At 29.0% G+C, this 18,276-nt stretch overlaps 8 protein-coding genes across 8 annotated transcripts; 3 read left to right on the top strand and 5 right to left on the bottom strand.

Annotated features, from left to right (window-relative positions):
• Window positions 1–393: 393 nt before the first annotated feature.
• IME4 (mRNA (N6-adenosine)-methyltransferase) lies at window positions 394–2,055 on the top strand (the record flags this gene model as incomplete). Its single annotated transcript, XM_064857045.1, has 1 exon — window positions 394–2,055. One exon carries the CDS (start codon window positions 394–396, stop codon window positions 2,053–2,055), a length of 1,662 nt encoding a protein of 553 aa, XP_064716178.1.
• A 2,015-nt stretch (window positions 2,056–4,070) lies between these two features.
• COX13 (cytochrome c oxidase subunit VIa) lies at window positions 4,071–4,505 on the top strand (the record flags this gene model as incomplete). The annotated part of the gene is made up of 1 exon (XM_064857044.1): window positions 4,071–4,505. The coding sequence occupies one exon, from the start codon at window positions 4,071–4,073 to the stop codon at window positions 4,503–4,505; it is 435 nt and encodes a 144-aa protein (XP_064716177.1).
• Window positions 4,506–4,921: 416 nt separating this feature from the next.
• CDC55 (protein phosphatase 2A regulatory subunit CDC55) lies at window positions 4,922–6,574 on the bottom strand (the record flags this gene model as incomplete). Its single annotated transcript, XM_064857043.1, has 1 exon — window positions 4,922–6,574. One exon carries the CDS (start codon window positions 6,572–6,574, stop codon window positions 4,922–4,924), a length of 1,653 nt encoding a protein of 550 aa, XP_064716176.1.
• A 927-nt stretch (window positions 6,575–7,501) lies between these two features.
• On the bottom strand, window positions 7,502–8,044 carry COX4 (cytochrome c oxidase subunit IV; the record flags this gene model as incomplete). Its single annotated transcript, XM_064857042.1, has 1 exon — window positions 7,502–8,044. One exon carries the CDS (start codon window positions 8,042–8,044, stop codon window positions 7,502–7,504), a length of 543 nt encoding a protein of 180 aa, XP_064716175.1.
• A 1,081-nt stretch (window positions 8,045–9,125) lies between these two features.
• On the bottom strand, window positions 9,126–10,916 carry TPN1 (Tpn1p; the record flags this gene model as incomplete). Its single annotated transcript, XM_064857041.1, has 1 exon — window positions 9,126–10,916. One exon carries the CDS (start codon window positions 10,914–10,916, stop codon window positions 9,126–9,128), a length of 1,791 nt encoding a protein of 596 aa, XP_064716174.1.
• Window positions 10,917–12,079: 1,163 nt separating this feature from the next.
• On the bottom strand, window positions 12,080–13,231 carry PWA37_000362 (putative hydroxyacid dehydrogenase; the record flags this gene model as incomplete). Its single annotated transcript, XM_064857040.1, has 1 exon — window positions 12,080–13,231. The coding sequence occupies one exon, from the start codon at window positions 13,229–13,231 to the stop codon at window positions 12,080–12,082; it is 1,152 nt and encodes a 383-aa protein (XP_064716173.1).
• Window positions 13,232–13,657: 426 nt separating this feature from the next.
• MND1 (Mnd1p) lies at window positions 13,658–14,314 on the bottom strand (the record flags this gene model as incomplete). Its single annotated transcript, XM_064857039.1, has 1 exon — window positions 13,658–14,314. One exon carries the CDS (start codon window positions 14,312–14,314, stop codon window positions 13,658–13,660), a length of 657 nt encoding a protein of 218 aa, XP_064716172.1.
• A 1,048-nt stretch (window positions 14,315–15,362) lies between these two features.
• ATG1 (serine/threonine protein kinase ATG1) lies at window positions 15,363–17,930 on the top strand (the record flags this gene model as incomplete). The annotated part of the gene is made up of 1 exon (XM_064857038.1): window positions 15,363–17,930. The coding sequence occupies one exon, from the start codon at window positions 15,363–15,365 to the stop codon at window positions 17,928–17,930; it is 2,568 nt and encodes an 855-aa protein (XP_064716171.1).
• Between the last annotated feature and the right edge of the window lie 346 nt (window positions 17,931–18,276).

Below are 18,276 nucleotides of genomic sequence, written 5' to 3'. Positions count from 1 at the left end.
AGCCATCTACGGTAGATCCAATTTTCTACTGCCAAGTATATATTTACTTTTGCTGCTTTTACTTGCCACCATCCACTCTTTACATCGATCTTTCTTCTTCTCTTTCTCTCATTCTTTCTTTCCTTCTTTGTTTCGATATTTTGTTTGGAAAACCTTAACTCTGTATCAACGTAAAGATACACACATACAATGTCTTCAACAATTTTACACTAAAGGATTCTACAGATAAACAGATTGATAAACGAACAAATGGGTAACTGGATGTACACCGTAGTTGACCTTTGAATAAATTAATCTATATTTGTATAGCAACACCAGCATTTCTCGATCAATTTAGTGAACATTTCATAGAAGTATCCATAGATGATTTATCACAGATAAAATATAATCAAGATGCAAAAAATTGATATTACCATCCTTAAGTTTTTGTTAGATTATAACGTTCAATTAATTAGACCTCCGTTATCTGGTCAATTAAAAGATATTTTTTTGATATTTGAAAAAGAATTGAATTCAAATTATACATTAGCGAGTGATGGTAACTGCAGCTACGATCACTTAACTTTTGAAACGTTTGTTGGGATAATACATGAAATTAATAGATTGACAAATAACGCAATCACGTTGACAGACCCTTTATTAGTTCAATATGATAAGAATAAAAGTGTAGTAAGTCATATTGATACATTTTCTTTAAAGATTTTATATGATATGTTAACTAACACTAACAGAGAGAAACAGAAACAGAAACAAAAGCATAAAGAAAAGCATAAAGAAAAGGCGACTGATTATGGGCCCACCTCTATATCTTTAACAGATAATTTATTAAAACTTCTAAATGGTAATGAAAATTGCATGGATCCTGAGACTCATTGTGATGAGGCTCATGACATGTTGTTATTTGAAGTCCCTTTGAAGAAAAATTTATACTCTAGATTAGAAAGAATTTTAAAAGAAGAACCTATTTCATATCTGTTAAATAAAGAACGTGCCAGACATTCTGTCGAGAAATTTAAATATTTCCCAATCTGCCACAATAGAGAACATTCTCATTTACTCTCCCAATGCGTCTATATTTCCAACAATAAAATTGTCTCTATCCAATGGTCTAAGTTGAATAAATTCAATAAAGTCAGCCAACAAAATAAGCATCATATATTCCTTCAATGTATCCAAACGCATATTCACTATATTCCGAATCTGAAACCACAGACCGATCTGTCCTTGGGTGATTGCTCATATTTGGATACATGTCATAAATTGAATTCTTGTCGATACCTACATTATTTACAATATATCCCAGAAACACTAAACGAGTCCGTTGAAAAACAATCAAAAATCTATAATTCTAGAGAAATTAACAATTTAATGTTCTATACGCATGGTTTGTGTTGTGCATATTCAAATAAATTACTTCTTCCTCCGCAGTGGATTCGTTGTGACGTTAGAAACTTCGATTTTACCATCTTAGGGAAATTTTCTGCAGTGATAGCAGACCCAGCATGGAATATCCATATGAATTTACCATATGGTACCTGTAACGATATCGAATTATTGGAATTGCCATTGGGTGAACTGCAGATTGAAGGGATCTTATTTCTTTGGGTCACTGGACGTGCTATTGAGTTAGGCAAAGAATCCTTAAGTAAATGGGGATATGAAGTGATCAATGAAGTATCATGGATTAAGACAAATCAATTAGGCAGGACTATAGTTACTGGTAGAACGGGCCATTGGTTAAACCATTCAAAGGAACATCTGTTGGTTGGGGTCAAAGGCAATCCACAATGGTTAAACAAGCATATTGATATAGATATAATCGTATCCACTACAAGAGAGACAAGTAGGAAACCAGATGAGTTGTATGGGATAATTGAAAGATTGGTTGGGCAACATGCACGTAAGTTAGAGATATTTGGTAGAGATCACAATATCAGACCTGGTTGGTTTACTGTGGGCAATCAATTAACTGGAACATGTATACACGAAATGGATGTCAGAAAAAAGTATGAAAAATGGATTAAATCAACAACAGCAGCAGCAACAATATCATAACATTATTTGTTATTTTATGATAAACCCCTCTATACTTGCTGTTTCTTCCTTAATAGGTGCAATTGCTAAAGAAATAATTATGTATAAAGAAAGAGAGAAGAGAGAGAGGTAGAAATAAGAATAATATTTGGGAATCAGGATGTAATTCTAAATAATGGATGATTCTCTATATTATCAATTAGTCTCATAACAAAATAAAAAAAGAATTACGTACTTACATACAGAAAAAAAAAAAAAGAAAAACGATGATATTTATTTTGTACATCAAGATCTTCCTATTGCTATTATTAAAACTTTTACTATTGCTTATATTTATTTATTTATTTGTTTGTTTGTTTTATTGTATTATCTAACAAGAAAGTTCATTTTTGAGGTTCATGCTAGAATTATTTTTTTGTTTTATATTAGAAGATATATTTATTATTGCTCCTTTCCTTTTATTTCTCTCTCTTTTTTTTTTTTTACTATCCTCTACGTCGCATAGTAACCTCGTTTAAGAATAAGAGGATATAATATCATTTGAATTACTGAGATTGATATTTTGGCTCCAATATTGTCCCCGTTAATCTCCATTATGTTCAACAACATACTTTTTTTACGTTAGGTGTCCTAATAATTACCACACACCAAGCAATACATATATAAACTTATATATAATTATATGGATATAATTTAGAATTTCTTTCTCATAATATTAATGAAAATAGAAACTATACAATAAATGAATTAGAATGGCGCTTTGCTGCTGTATAATGATTTTACTTTCATTACTAATATTTCTAACTTGCAATGAATTAATAAATATCAAACTGGAAATTATTACTAACAAACCCAACAGCACATCGTGAAGTAAGCACAACAACGGAAAAAGGTGAAGAGATGGACTCCAGAAATTCTGTGGACAACCCTTTATAAACTTAAATAAGCAAAAGAAAGTTTTACAAATAGATTAGTGTAACCCTAAAAACTCTGTTTGCTCTTGGAATGGTAAAGCAGAAAATAGTTGGAGTAATTATCTTGAAGCTGATTGTCCTTGAACATACTAAAACTGTTTCGAATTAACAGGCACACGTAATATCACATAATACGACTACCTGTTCTGTTTGCTTGTCATATTGCTTTTTTCTTTTTATTTTTTTTTAGTTTTTTTTTTTTACATTTTTAGTGCAATGAGCCAATAGGAAAGAACAATTTCGATTTGCTCCGTTAAGTCCATCAACTCCCTTTTTCCTCATCACTCATAGATGTATTATATTTATATTCATATATACATATTTCCTCAGTTGTAGTGGCACTTGTCGAAGGGGGGAGAGAGAGAAATTAAACAAAAAATCAAAATAAAAATAAAAAGATGGGGGCAGGGAGGATTCGGACAATCAACAAATTTCTATTACTACTATTATTACTATTATGGAGAGACATTGCATTTTATTATTGCAAGTGTGGAACAGAGAGAGAGGGATTGTCAAGAATTTTATACTGACCAGAATATAGGCATCCGATTTTCAAACAAGATATAAATATTACATTGTGTATCTACTAGAGCCAGAGATGAGGTTATAAATTCTGTGCTGTAGTGTGTCTGCGGGTAGTTATTAACCATTCCAGTTGTCGACTTGATATGCTCGAAGCTTTGGCTTTTTCTTTTTTGTTTTTTCCTTGCATTTCTTGTTTTCCCAGGTTACGTTTCTTATCTGTTTCTTGTAAAACTACCGAATTTTTAGATTTTCCAGTTCCTTGCCATTACTTTGTCATCATATCCAAGTTTTTGTTTTATTCTTTTATTTTCTCTTTGTCTTGCTGTGTGATATGTTAATTGTATTGAAGGATAGGTTCTTTATATTGCTCTTGCAATTTTACGATATACCTATATTTATATATACACAGACTCGGTAAATAGAAAGTCATTTAGCGATTCTATTTTTATTTCTAGATACAAGCAGACAAAGTACAACCAAATACATACACAAGCATATCCTCAAATCATACAACAATAATTCTAACATAAAAAAAAAATGAATACTTCCAGATTAATTAGATTAACAACCCCAACACAAGGGCTATTATTCAGATCTCTAAGATTTAACAGTACAAAAGTTAATCCAAATTTAATGAAATCAGCCTTTGGTGAACCAGATTTAGCTGCTGCTAAGAAATTTAGAGAATCTTTACAAGCTACTGAATCTCATGCTAGCTCCACCACAAATTTATGGTTTAAAATTTCCATGTTTGTCGCTTTGCCTACTATTCTCTTGACCGCATACCATGTCTATAACGTGGAAGTTGAGCATGCTAAACACAGAGAACATTTAAAACATGTTCCCGATGAAGATTGGCCAAGAGATTACGAATTTATGAACATGAGGCAAAAACCATTCTTTTGGGGTGATGGTGACAAGAGTTTGTTCTGGAATCCAGTGGTTAACAGACATATTACCCGTGATGATTAGATTCCTTGAAATGTTTAAACAAAAAAATAAATAGAATAAAATAAAAAAAATAAAGTTACTATAATCGGAGATAACATTTTTTTTGTCTTATTATCTTATTATTATACCTCTCTATCCTTTTCTCTTTTATCTTTATTCGATTTTTGTAATTCTGCAATTTTTTGATAATACTGATGTTATGTATATTCTTTTTTCCCTGCTTCTTTTTATTATTTTCTATAATCATATATATGAATATGTACGATACTACATTTAATAATTCAATTTTTTTCTCATCTCTTTTATCCATTTATAGTCTTGTATTTAATAACACAAGATAGACCAAGTATATTTTACTATGAACAAGAAGATAATAACATAAAATCAATAAATATATTAAAGGATTAGATATTACTAGTATATATATATATATACTCTCACAATGCAGAAAATATAAAAAGGTTATTGGTTGCTGCAACAGCAATCGAATTTTCTCTTGGATGCCACGAGAAATGTAATATAGATTTCTTAAAATCTATATCATCACCCCATTCTTTAACTACATTGTTATAAGATGACTTATTATAGTATGATTTGTTTCTAAATGCTGTTTTATCTGCTTGTAGTACGATTTCGTTGGATGTACCATTACCATTATTATTAGTATTATTATGCTTCTCATGTGATGATGGATCTAAAACGTTTGGATATATCATAAATTGACTATTATAGGTACCAGTAATTATCGAATTACTCTTACCGTTGAAATTGGCTTCGAATTTATCAAAAATTGCATCGTTCTCATATGTGTCACTCAATCTTTCTTTTAGTTGGTCATGAACGTTTATAGTTTTCAATGGTTTGTTATTCATATTAATATCCCAGATTTTTACTGTTAAATAATCTCTCGATACTATGTATCTACCATTGGGACTAAATTTTATATCAGATATAGACGACGTGATCTCTGTGAAAAAATTATGATTAATTGGATCGATATATTCTTCGAAGATTTTTGTGTTTGAGTTTGAGGAAGTTGAGGAAAAATTGTCACACAGAGAATTGATTCTCATATCACATAATTTCACTGTACCTTTAGAAGAAGAATACATGAAATAATTACAATTAATTGGATGGAACTCTGCACAAGTAATAACTTCAGTCAATTCTTCCATATTAGTTGGTTTAATATCTACAATATTGAACGATTGGTTTGGTATACTTAGATTCCACAGATTAATTCTTAAGTCATCAGCCGATAAAAATGTTTCTTGATCACTATTTGTAGAAATTGAATTGATGTGATAAGTATGTGCATTACTGTATATTTTTTTCGGTGTAGCAGCAATTATGGTATCATGTTTTGATAATTTGGGTAATTTTAAATTTTCTAAAGATAATATTACAGATTGTGCATGTTTGGTACCATGATCTATTGATAAAAGATTATTATTATTACTAATGTTGTTATTTTGTGAAACTAATTTGATATTCTTTTCGTAGATCTTCCATAATTTAATTGTTTTGTCATTAGTAGATAGTAAAAAATGGGATTTTTGTATAGGTTTTAACCATTTAATTTGATTAATTTTTTCTTCAATCTCTAAAGACTTTAGATAATCAAACTCGGCGTCATGTGATTGAAATTCTGTCAAAAATTTATATTCACAATTGTTGCTACTATTATGGTCTGCATGTTTCGAAACAGCAGTCACAGTAGAAGTATAATTGGATGATGAAGAAGTATTTACATTATGGTTTCTTTGAAATAAGACAACTCTACCACCTTTATCACCAGTAGCTAAGTAATCACCTGTATGATTAAATTCAACAGCTGTGATAATATCTGCTTCAGTTACTACAATATCTGTTTTATCACCAAAACATTGGCTAAACTTAAAATCATAACTTTCATTGTCTATCATAATATCCTCACTTCTGTTACTATTACTATTATTATTGTTGTTGTCACTTTCATTGTCTATATCCATGTCTATATCTATATCATCACCATTATTTCTATTATAATTACTTTTCATTCTTTTATTAATATTATTATTTAAAGAGGTTTTCTTCTTACTTGTTCTCATTCCACTAGTATTAAAGGCAGGATTTTACTTTAAAAAAAAAAGGATTTATTCTTCGTGTATAGATAAATATATAAATATATATTACCTATTATCTATTATAGATCTGAACTTTATTCTATAAGTTGTTTAGTAAGGATGAAAAGATAAAAATATTGGATATGTGGAAAGTATTTTGCCTCTGAGCATACTACAATAAAATATATTTAATAATTCAGCTATTTAATCCAATTGACTTCAATTCACTTTATTTGACTCTTTCGTGTTTTTTTTTTTTTGTTTGTTTTTATCCCTTCTCTACCTCATTTGATACGAGTTATAATATATTGCATTAAGGGAGAGGGGTAAAAAAAGGGGCGAGTAGGGAAAAAAAAGGCTTTCATGTATTGAGGGGTATGGATGTTTGAAAGATTTAAATAGTTTTCCGGGTTTTTCCAATTTAAATATAGGGTTGTGCTAAAGAATAGTTACCGTTTTCAAAAAATGATTCTCTTTTATTTAGGGTGCAATATATTGTACTGTTTTTCTTCTTATTTTTTTTCCTGGTTTGTTTCTTACTGATATTTCATATGTAATTGGCTCATCTTGGATCCTTCTGTATTGAGTTCAGTGGAGGAAGAGATACTTGGAATGATTCAGATAAACAGGCAAAAATATATTATGGCATATATTTTGACATACATAAACATATATATTATATATATGCATACAGACAAATAAGAATAAATAATTTAAAGTATGAAATAAAATAAAAAATAGAGCATTCAAAAAAAAAAAAAAAATAAAGTAAGATCCAATTAAACAAAATGATAAAGAATAATTAAATTATGATAATAATAATAAATAATAATAGTAATATTAATGGTTTAACTTTATGATGACTGAAAAAATATAAAAATAGAATTCAAAATTGTGTTCTTTTTCTCTACCTTAAGGAACACTTATCTTATCTTCATGTTCATGACCATGTGGTTTTTGAACACCAACTGGATTAATTTTGTAAACAGAACCGCACTCCCAACAACGAGCTACTTGATCAACAGTTGGCTTTAACCACATAACAGTATGGGAACCAGCTGGAGAACCAGTACATCCAACGTATCTGTAATCATCGTAAGAATCAACAATGATTGGGTCGTCCATTGTACCACGTCTTGAAGAATCTAATGGCTTTGTATCAAAGACTTCAATACCCTCTAAGTTACCCAATAACTCTAATCTTTCCAAACCTGTAGCCTGTTCTAGATCAGAAGGAATGGTACCTTCCTTGGCACCTGGACCAATTAAAGTTTCTGGACCATTAACTTCCGATAATTTTGTTGCCGTAGGTACTTTGTCTGGAGTAGTAGACTTACTGGCGCTGTTGAATGATATCCTGGAATAGGATAATAATCTTGCAGATTGTTGTCTTGGTACCAATATAGAACGTAAAGAAGTTCTGAATAATGCCAGAGATAATCTAGATTGTATCATGATGAATATTAATTTTTTCGTTTATCCTTATTTTATATTCCTTTTTTCCTTAAATAATTGATAGATATGTAAAACTGATAGAATATTTTACGTCACTCTTTTTTTATATTACAGTTTTCCTCCCCCTTTTTCTTCGCGAGTCAAGAAGCTGATCTTTGGATAAATCTTAAAAGTTAACGGAAGTGAGAAGAATGTATGTACTTAAACGCTGTTTATAACTTGATGTAAGCTACCATAAAATCAAAGAGGGGATATGATTACAAACACCTATGTGTTACAAGAAAATATGGAAATGAAAAAAAACTAAAAAGTATAAGATGTGACTTTAAAAACATGCTAAATGATAAAAGCAACTTGATAATAGAATGAAACACACTTAAGCTTAGTCCCTGAAAATACGCTCGAGAAAGGTTCGAGTAGGACAAACAAATCTCCAGCAGTTTTAACCTCTCATAAGATTGTAAATATACATAACGTTTTCCTATACAAATATTTATATATGTATAATACGCTGTGAATAGAGAAAGGGAGATGTTTTTCAAAGATACATACATTATAACAAAGAAGAACAGAACAAGGATACTCTGCACTTAACGGAAATTACTGGAAATATTTTGTTTTCTACTCCAGGGAAGAAAAATAAAACGAAAACGAAAACAAAAAAAAGAAAAAAAATTAAGTTATTAATGATTTGTGAAATTTTCTAACGACTTTTGATTGGTTTGATTTTCTTTGCATTTTTCCTAATTTTCTTTAGACTTCAAAGAAAATCAAATCCTTCGAAAAAAGAACCATTTTGTTAAAAAAATATGAAACCCTAAATAGTTTATAGGGTTTTGTGCAGTTATATATTATTTTTTTTAGGTCTAGCTTAGAACATATTAAGGGCTACTTCTGCTCTTGTTTTATCATTCTGGAAAAGTATCTTGCATTATAAAAGTGGGAACAAAGCGGAAAGGATATTAAAACATAGAATATATAAAACAACTTACACATCATGTAGTTTATTTATCAATGGTGTCATAATACACTAAATATCTATTAATCTGGTTCGACCAAAGTTTTAATTTACCTTTTTAACTTATCTACCAAAGTAACGCAATTCTAAATAACGGCAAATTGGGAAAACTAACCCAGATATACCCATTGAAAGCCACATAGCAACATCACCACCATGATCACCTAATTTTCTTGCTACTGGACCAATCCAATATACTTGTGCCATACCAATAACAACACCAGAAATGCCACATACAAATGCAAATGTAGCCGCATATCCATGTGTTAATACATTGTAATCTTCCCATTTATCCCAATTGTATCTAATCTTTCTACGTTGTTGTCTACTTTTTAACAAATGGATATTATTAAAAAACTTTCTATTTCTTGTAATACTAGTAGTATTGGTGGTGGCAGAAGTAGTTATATTATAATATTTAGAAGCATTTGTATAGGCGTCCTTATATCTCTCAATAGATCCAGTATCATTATCTTCCTGTTCTTTATCTGTAACTGGTGGAAATTCCTTTGTATATAGATGTAAAAAGTATCTTCTAAAGATTTCATTTTCTTCTAATAATAAAATGAAATACATACTAATCCAATACCCGATCATCGGTAGGAAATTACCTAGAATAGTGGAAAAATGGTTTCTACCAACAAGGGCACAAACTAAGCAAATGCCTGTATTTACAATACACCAGAACCAACGGGGTATTCTTGCAGCCCATAAAGATGATAACTGAATTGAAAAGGCACCACTATAAGTATTAATGATGTTATTTGATACCAAAGAAAGAATTAAAATAACAACACAAAATTTACCGAATCCCTTCCAACGCTCAAACCCCATCCAAAGTAAACCACCCATACCATGTGTATCATATTCATCCAACCATGGTTTATATGACATAGCAATAGATGATAATATTATACCAAGGATACCCACAAATAGTGTTGGGATGGCTGTACCAAAAAATGTAAGACAGAATACTAGTGTCTTTGGAGTATCCTCTGGAAATAAAATAGAGTAGTCACTAGCAATCGAACCCCATGTAGAAGTGATCGAGTAGCAAAGTGAAAAAAATGATAGCCAGTTACCTTTTAAAGTTTGATGATTCAGTATACTACTATTATCAAAATCATAAATGTAATGGTATTTATCACTTGATGAGATGTACAATAACATAAACGTTAAAATAACAGGTATAGATATTAAGGTTTCCACCCTTAAAACTTGTTTAATACCAAAAACAGCAACAATGAATGAAAGTATAGAAACAATGATAATACCAACAGAAATTGGAATCTTATCGTTTGATATGGCTGCTAACATCTCACCACCAACAACAGAGTTAACAACAGACCAACCGAGAACACCCAAAATCGATGCTAATGCGACCAATTTAACCAGCCACCAACCAAATAAATATCTAGCAGTAACCATTTGTCTACAGCCTGATTGTGGACCCATAGTAGAGCAATAAGCAGCAACAAGACAACCAATAATCATTGAAACTAAACCAGATGTCATCGTTTGTTTAAAAGTTAAATCAAAGACTAGGGGACCTAAAAGGTACGAGGACATTGATGAAAGACCTCCTGTGGCGGCGACCCAATAGCCTGCCACTTGTCTACATTGGTTAGCAAGGGTACCCCTCTGATATGGTGGCACTCTATTAATACCTGTAGTCTCCACACCCAATTCATCAATTTTCTTGGAAATTGTTTTCAGGAATTGTAACCATTTACTAGTAGGAAATCTAGATCTACTGTTATTATTGTTTTGTGGGTTAGTAGTAGAGGTAGTAGATTCAAAAGTAATAATATCCTCTATATTACCATTACCAATAATCACTTTATTTTTTTCCATTTCTTTACCGTTTTTAAAAAAGGTATATATCCTCCTGGCTTATGTAAGTTTATTAGATAATCATACGAATAATAAATATGGTGTGAAGAAGATAAAAAGATCATACAATTATTTCCTGTTCTCTTCCTTTTAAATATATGCCACAATAAAACAAGATTTATAAATACATGTATCTATATAGATTACCGTAGTTAGTTAAATGCTTTCCTGTTTCGATCTTTCTTCTTTAATCTATTAATCATCTCCTTTGATGACTAATACATTCTTTTCTTATCATTATTTTTTCTTACTCCCCTCATTTTTTTCGAAGGCATTTTCTTTTTTTTTTTTAGACATATCAGAATTTCAAACTAAAAAGAGTATTTTTTCATAGGAAATCTTAAGCGATGGAGTCTAGGAACGGCAATATCGTTCACTACTTTCACGTGATCTAACATCCTTTTATGTACAACACCTAATTTCTTTGATAAAATAAAAGACTTAGGTTTTGCATCTATCTGTTTTTCAATACTCTCATATATTTTTGATTAAACTAGGGTTCATAATTTTTTTGAAATGTTTGGTCTTTTAAGCTTTGATTTGCTTATCTTGTAAATTTTGGATATCATTAATAAAATATATTTATTGTACAACATATGTTCTATCACTAAAAAAATACCAAGAATTTTTTTTTGTATTTTGTGGTTCATATCTCATTATAATTTGTTTATGTGGTCGTAAATGTTTAATTAATGCATATTAGGATATATTCAATATTATTGACTATTTAGGTTGATTTGTGAAGTTGTTTCTTTAGGTTAATTTTGTGTAAATCCATCTTCCACTGATTTATTTTTTTCTATGAGGGTATATTTTTATTATTCTTTATTTTTATGTTTATGAATTTCTTACAATATAGGGTTTCAAATGGTACTAGAAATAAGAAACGTTACTGCAATCTGAGACAGAGTCAGATATCAGACAATCACGAAGAAAAAAAGACAGAGTCAACAGTTGGAATGTGGAGCCATATAAGATTTCGATATTTCCATTATTTATTTATAAAGATAAGATCAGCACATATATAATACATATGTATTGAGCCATTGGTTCTATTCCTATTTCTGGTCATGACAGTGTTCCTTTGATCTTTCTTTTCTTGGAAGTTGTTGAAACGTTGTTCACTATTGGTTAAAATTGATTAGATAATTTTTTAGTTGAAAAATAGCCAAATTTGTGCTTTGATCAAAGACTTGTTCTGTACCGCTTCCAATATGTGGTGTTACTGTCACTAAATGTAGATAATCTTCGTTCAATAAAATGTCGTCAACTGTGGGCTCTTTGGTAAAAACATCCATACCAATATGTCTAATTTGTCCTGTTTGTATCGATTCTTCAATAGCAGCCATATCAAAGACTGTTGCTCTACCAGTATTCACTAATATTAGATCTTCCTTTTTACAGCATTTCAAAAATTCTGAATTAATTAGGTGATTAGTTTCTGGAGTACCTGGTAATGAAACAACAATAGTATCGAATTGATATAAATCATCATATAATGCAGACATCGGATGGTATATCCATTGATCATTTATTGAATCATCTGTTTTTTTAAAGGGTGTTCTTCTTGTGTAATGAACCTCCATTCCAAGACCGTAATGTAACTTCTCAGCAATCTTAATACCAATCGATCCCATCCCCATAATTAAAACTTTTTGATCTCTTGGAGAAGTTATATATTTGCCCTTCTTAATTGACAGTTCATGACCAAAGACAAATTTATCCAATTGGCAATCGTTATCATTTTTAAGGATGAGATTTTGACGAGCCTTTATTGTGTGATTTGTTGCTATTAATTCCTTCATAAATGAAGAAAATTTTCTATAACCTTCAAGGACATGCCACATGGCACAATCTGCAACATCATTGCTAACTTGATTTAATTGAAATTTTTGTAAGGAAGCAGGAGTAGATGATTCATCATAATGGAATAGTTTAATGTTGTGTTTATTTAAACAAGCAACATCAATAAAATTAACTCCTCTCGAACATAAAGCAATACATTTAACATTGTTGTAAAATACGGGTAAATCAATGATATTTTCTGTTAAACCACTGATTGGGTAAAATGCAGGGAATCCACCAAAGATTGCATGAATAGGTTTATTATTATTTTCACATTTTTGTAAAAAATTGACAAAACTTTCTGTTGTTGAAACATTTGGAATTAAAATATGTTTAATTATATTAAAATTTGGATCATTAGCTAAATTAGTCCATTCAGACGAACTATACGAAGGTTCTTGAATGAATAAGATATTATAACTTGCAGTCATTATTTCAAAAAAATAAAAACAATAGAAAATAAAGAAGGAAACGATCTGTCTTAGCTATATATAAAGTTTTTATAATGTGTATATCGATTTCTGTATCTCTGAAATATAGTTAGTACCAGTAATTGATATAAGTAAAAATAAAATGGATTTATCGAATCGAGAGGTTTAACCATACTTAGTCCTCCGTTCCTACAAGAAAACTTTTTTCATTTGATTTCATTTTGTTTTTGCTTTTTTTTTCTCTTAGAGATGTTTTTTGCGAAAACAAAAAAAATACTTTTTTCTTTTGTTTTTTTTTCTTTCTAGATTTATTTGCTTCTTGTAAACACAAAAAAATAAAATAAAGGTAATTTTAGTGCATTTCCACTTTTATGTATAAAATAAAAAATAGAGACTGCTGTTGACTATAATAATAAATCTTTATTATTATATGAATACGGTAAATTCTTCAGGTATGCCAAATTCTTTTTTAATTTCATCTTCATTCACATTATATGTTTTCGATAGATATTCAATTAAAATATCGATGTTTTCTTTTAAATTTATCAGATCTTCTTTCATTGTTTCTATATTATTTAAAGAATTTTGAATAAAATTAGAATTCCATCTCTTAGAGAGTTGATTCAATTTCTTCAACCCTCTTTCTTTTAGACTTAATTCATTTGTTAATATTTTGTATTTTTTCAATAAATCATCTCTTGATATTATATTTTTTTGTTCTTGTTCTTGTTCTTGTTCTTGTTCTTGTTCTTGTTTATCCCTTAATAGTTTTTCATATTCTTTTCTTTTTTCAATTAGAAGATGCTTTTGACTTGTATTCTTTTCCAATAAGGTATACCATTGCTTTGTGTTAAATTCGTATTTATCATTAATATAGATATAATATACATTTATTGTGCCACATTTAATCAGATTTAAATGGTCCTCTTGTATTAAATAATCTAATATTTCTTTAGATTGAGCAGAATTTAAAGATTTCACTTTTTTATACTTCTTTTCAAAATCTTTTGATGTAAAAATTACTGGTGATTCTTGGTTGTATAACCATTCCAAACATTGGTTTATTATTTTATTACTCAGCATAATCAAGATAATTATTTGTTTGTTGTTATAAGAAGTGAAGGGGAGGATATTACTGGTTATAATTTCTATAAGAGTGTATATATATACTTGTGTGTGTGTGTGTGTGTGTATTTATGTTTGAGTTAAAAAATTAATTTTAAGATCGGCGGCTATTTTTTTTTCTATTTCCATATCTTTTTCTTTTTTGCTTATAAAGCTATATCTCAAAAAGAGGAGTTTCCAACTGCTTAGAAAGAAAGAAAAAGACAAGAAATAAGAAATATTTAAAGTTGTATGTTTCTATTGTAATTTAAATGAATTTATCTCACAGTTTATTCAACCTCCTTTTTTTTATTCTCTCTTTCTCTCTTTTACTTTCTTTGTTTTTATTTTTTTTTTTTGTTTTTGTTTTTGTTAGTTGTCTCTCGGTGTGAGATCATTTAAATTTGTACAAAGATGGTTGGGCCAGATGGGCAGATAAAAAAAGGGGTTTCATTTTCAGTTTTGTTTGGAGATGACGTCTGTTTCTGTTTCTGTTGCTGTTGCTGGTTTTTGATGCAGCGATTTTGTTCCATATGATTTTGTTTTCTTTTTAAAGGGGAAACAGGAAAGCGAAAGAGATTTTAAACAGTGGGTGGCTGTTCCGCGGAGGCAAAAAACAAAAAAATAAAAAAAAAAATAAATAAATATAGAAAGCAATCAAAAAAATTTGTCAGATAGGTGAATCGTTGATTACGAATTACTATTACTAAGCAGAAGGGAGTTTGACTTATTTTTTTTTTTATTATTTATTTTTTGAGTCAAACAAGTTATTTATAGATTCTTTAATCTTTGGCAGTTGACACACTGATGATACAGGTATTTTGTGGTATTCGAACTGATATCCTGTTATAATTAATATTATATCATGTTTAAACCAAAATAAACAGAATATATTAGATTATTATAAATATATATATATTATATATACAGGTACACAGATACAAAGATACACAAGTATATAAAATATACAAAATACACAGATATACGGATATCCTCTTCTTTTTTTTTTCACTTCTCAACCAATCTAATGTCATATGAAGAGAGTTCAGGTGTTATTAATGAACAGTTTGTTATAGAAGAAGAGATAGGCAAAGGTTCTTTTGCTGTAGTTTATAAAGGGCATTTGCTGATAGCAGATGATACAACTAGTAAAAACCTTACTAAGAATAAAAACAGTGATAATAATGCTGTTGATAACAACAATAATAATACAGTTGCAATTAAAATTGTACCAAAATCAAAATTAAATAATAATCAGAAATTATTAGAGAATTTAGAAATTGAAATATCTATTTTGAAAAAAATAAAACATAATCACATAGTATCTTTAATCGATTGTCAAAGAACTTCTAATAATTTTTATTTGATTATGGAATATTGTTCCATAGGTGATTTAACTATCTTGATTAAAAGAAATAATAATAATAGTAATAATAATAGTAATAAGAGTGACTATGGTAAATATAGTATTACTAAAGATAGAGATATCTTTTTATCCAAAATTTTTCAATATTATCCATCACCAAATCCAAAATATAATGGATTGAATATTGCATTGATTTTAAATTATCTGCAACAATTGTCATCTGCTTTGAAATTTTTAAGATCAAAAAATTTGGTTCATAGAGATATTAAACCACAAAATCTATTATTAACTAAACCTTTCATAAATTATAAAGGTTCACAAGAGTTTCATAGAATGGGGTATATAGGAATCTACAATTTGCCAATATTGAAAATTGCAGATTTTGGTTTCGCTAGGTTTTTACCAAATCATTCATTGGCTGAAACCTTATGTGGATCACCACTCTATATGGCACCAGAAATCTTAAATTATGAGAAATATAATGCAAAGGCAGACTTATGGTCGCTCGGTATCGTGCTATTTGAGATGGGTTCCGGCCATCCACCTTTTAAAGCGTCAAATCATTTGGAATTGTATAAAAAGATTAAAAAATTAGCATTAGATAATAATAATAACAATAATAATAATCATGGGAACGCAGATAAAAATAAAATGGTTCAATTCCCTGATTATTTTAGTTCGAACTACATCTCTGACATACAACTGAATAATGATTTGAAAAATTTGATCTGCAGGTTATTAACATTCAATCCAAGGGAAAGAATAACGTTTGATGAATTCTTTAATAACAGGTTACTTAGTATGGATCTGTCATGTTATGAAACAGCTGATTTTAATTTGAATTCATACGAAAATACTTTGATTAAGGATTCTATCCAAAGGAAGTCATTTAACCAATTTTCAAAAATCAAATCGAATCTATCAAATGATTCTTCAATTGTAAAGTCTCAAAACAATATTACAAGAAAGGCTCCCAGTAATAAAAATAATATTGAAGTCGATAATGATTTAATGTTTGAGAAGGATTATGTTGTTGTAGAAAAAAATACCATTGAAGTTAATAAATTGGCTGATGAATTAGCAGAGTTGGATATAAAGAATGGTGATCACAATAGAATAACTCCCAGAGATATTAAAGATAATAATAATAATAATAATAATAATAATAATAATAAAGTAAGGTCAAGAAGATCTTCATTTAATGAAAGATTAGGTTCAATCAATATTTTGAATCCATCAAACGCTCTATCAAAGGCATTAGGTATTGCATCCACTAGAATTTTTGGCAACAAACAATGTTTTCATAAACGTCCACCATTGAATCCCCCAAATGTTGATGTTTCAATATTCAATGAAGAATTATTTAAAAATATTGAGGATAATATACTTTTAAATGTAAAAGATGAAAATAATAATAATGGTAATAATAATGGTCATAATGAGATCGAAAATTATAGTCATAATGTAATTGTTAATAAATTGGAAAAATTGTCAGCAAAAGCATTCGTTGTTTACACTTATGCAGAAGTCAAATTTGAACAATTAATACCCTTATATTTGAATAGTTCCTCAAAGAGATTTAATACAGGAAATATACTAATGAATAGTGAGGATAATGAGTTACATCAAGAATATCAAAATGAATATAGCAATAATAATAATAATCATGCATATGAAAGAAATTATTCTCATTTAATGGATAATATAATCCTTACTTCAGAATCAAGAATTCTTTGTAAAGAAGCAATAACATTATACGTAAAAGTACTGGAACTACTAAGTAAATCAATGGAAATCACCTCAAAGTGGTGGTATGAATCCAATGAAAGTTTTTGTTCACTAAAATTAAATCTGTTAGTTCAGTGGATTAGAGATAAATTTAATGAATGTTTAGAGAAGGCGGAATTATTAAGAACAAAATTATGTGAATCTTTAAGCAAGGAAAACTTAACAATCGATGATATTGAAGATGTTTATGTTGAAAAATTATTATATGATAGAGCACTAGAAATTTCAAAGAATGCCACAACCATGGAATTAAATGGGAAAATTTTGAATTGTTGTCAATTATCTTATGCGACATCACTTTGGATGTTGCAAACAATCTTAGAAGATAGTATAAATGATGATATTTTAGACGATCAGAATAAGATGATCATCCAAAAGTATATTGATAGTATAACGAATAGATTAAGATTATTAAGATCCAAGACAAATAGTCAAAGTTAAATATTTTTTTCGATCATTTAGGTTATCAAATATTTTTTACATCTCCATGCATATCTGAATAGAAGAACTTTTTTTTGGCTTACAATCATTTTTGTATTGTTGTCGATTTGACTTCTAATGATTAGTCTATATACATGGACTGTTCATTGTGTTTTATGCAATTTAATATTCTTAAATATATATGTACTTAAACGAATATATAAATATATGTAATCAAGATTAGTATTAATATTCTTACAACAAGCACCATTCATTTATTTTTAATTATAAAAATGTCTTGTTTTGATTTTGTCACCTTCTTCTTTTTGGTTTTTCCAAAGGTATTCACATATTTCAACAAGTTAGC

Source organism: Arxiozyma heterogenica (genome assembly GCF_036370985.1).
Source record: "Arxiozyma heterogenica strain weizmannii chromosome Unknown scaffold_11, whole genome shotgun sequence".
NCBI lineage: Eukaryota > Fungi > Ascomycota > Saccharomycetes > Saccharomycetales > Saccharomycetaceae > Arxiozyma > Arxiozyma heterogenica.
This window is presented reverse-complemented; position numbering and strand designations above follow the sequence as displayed.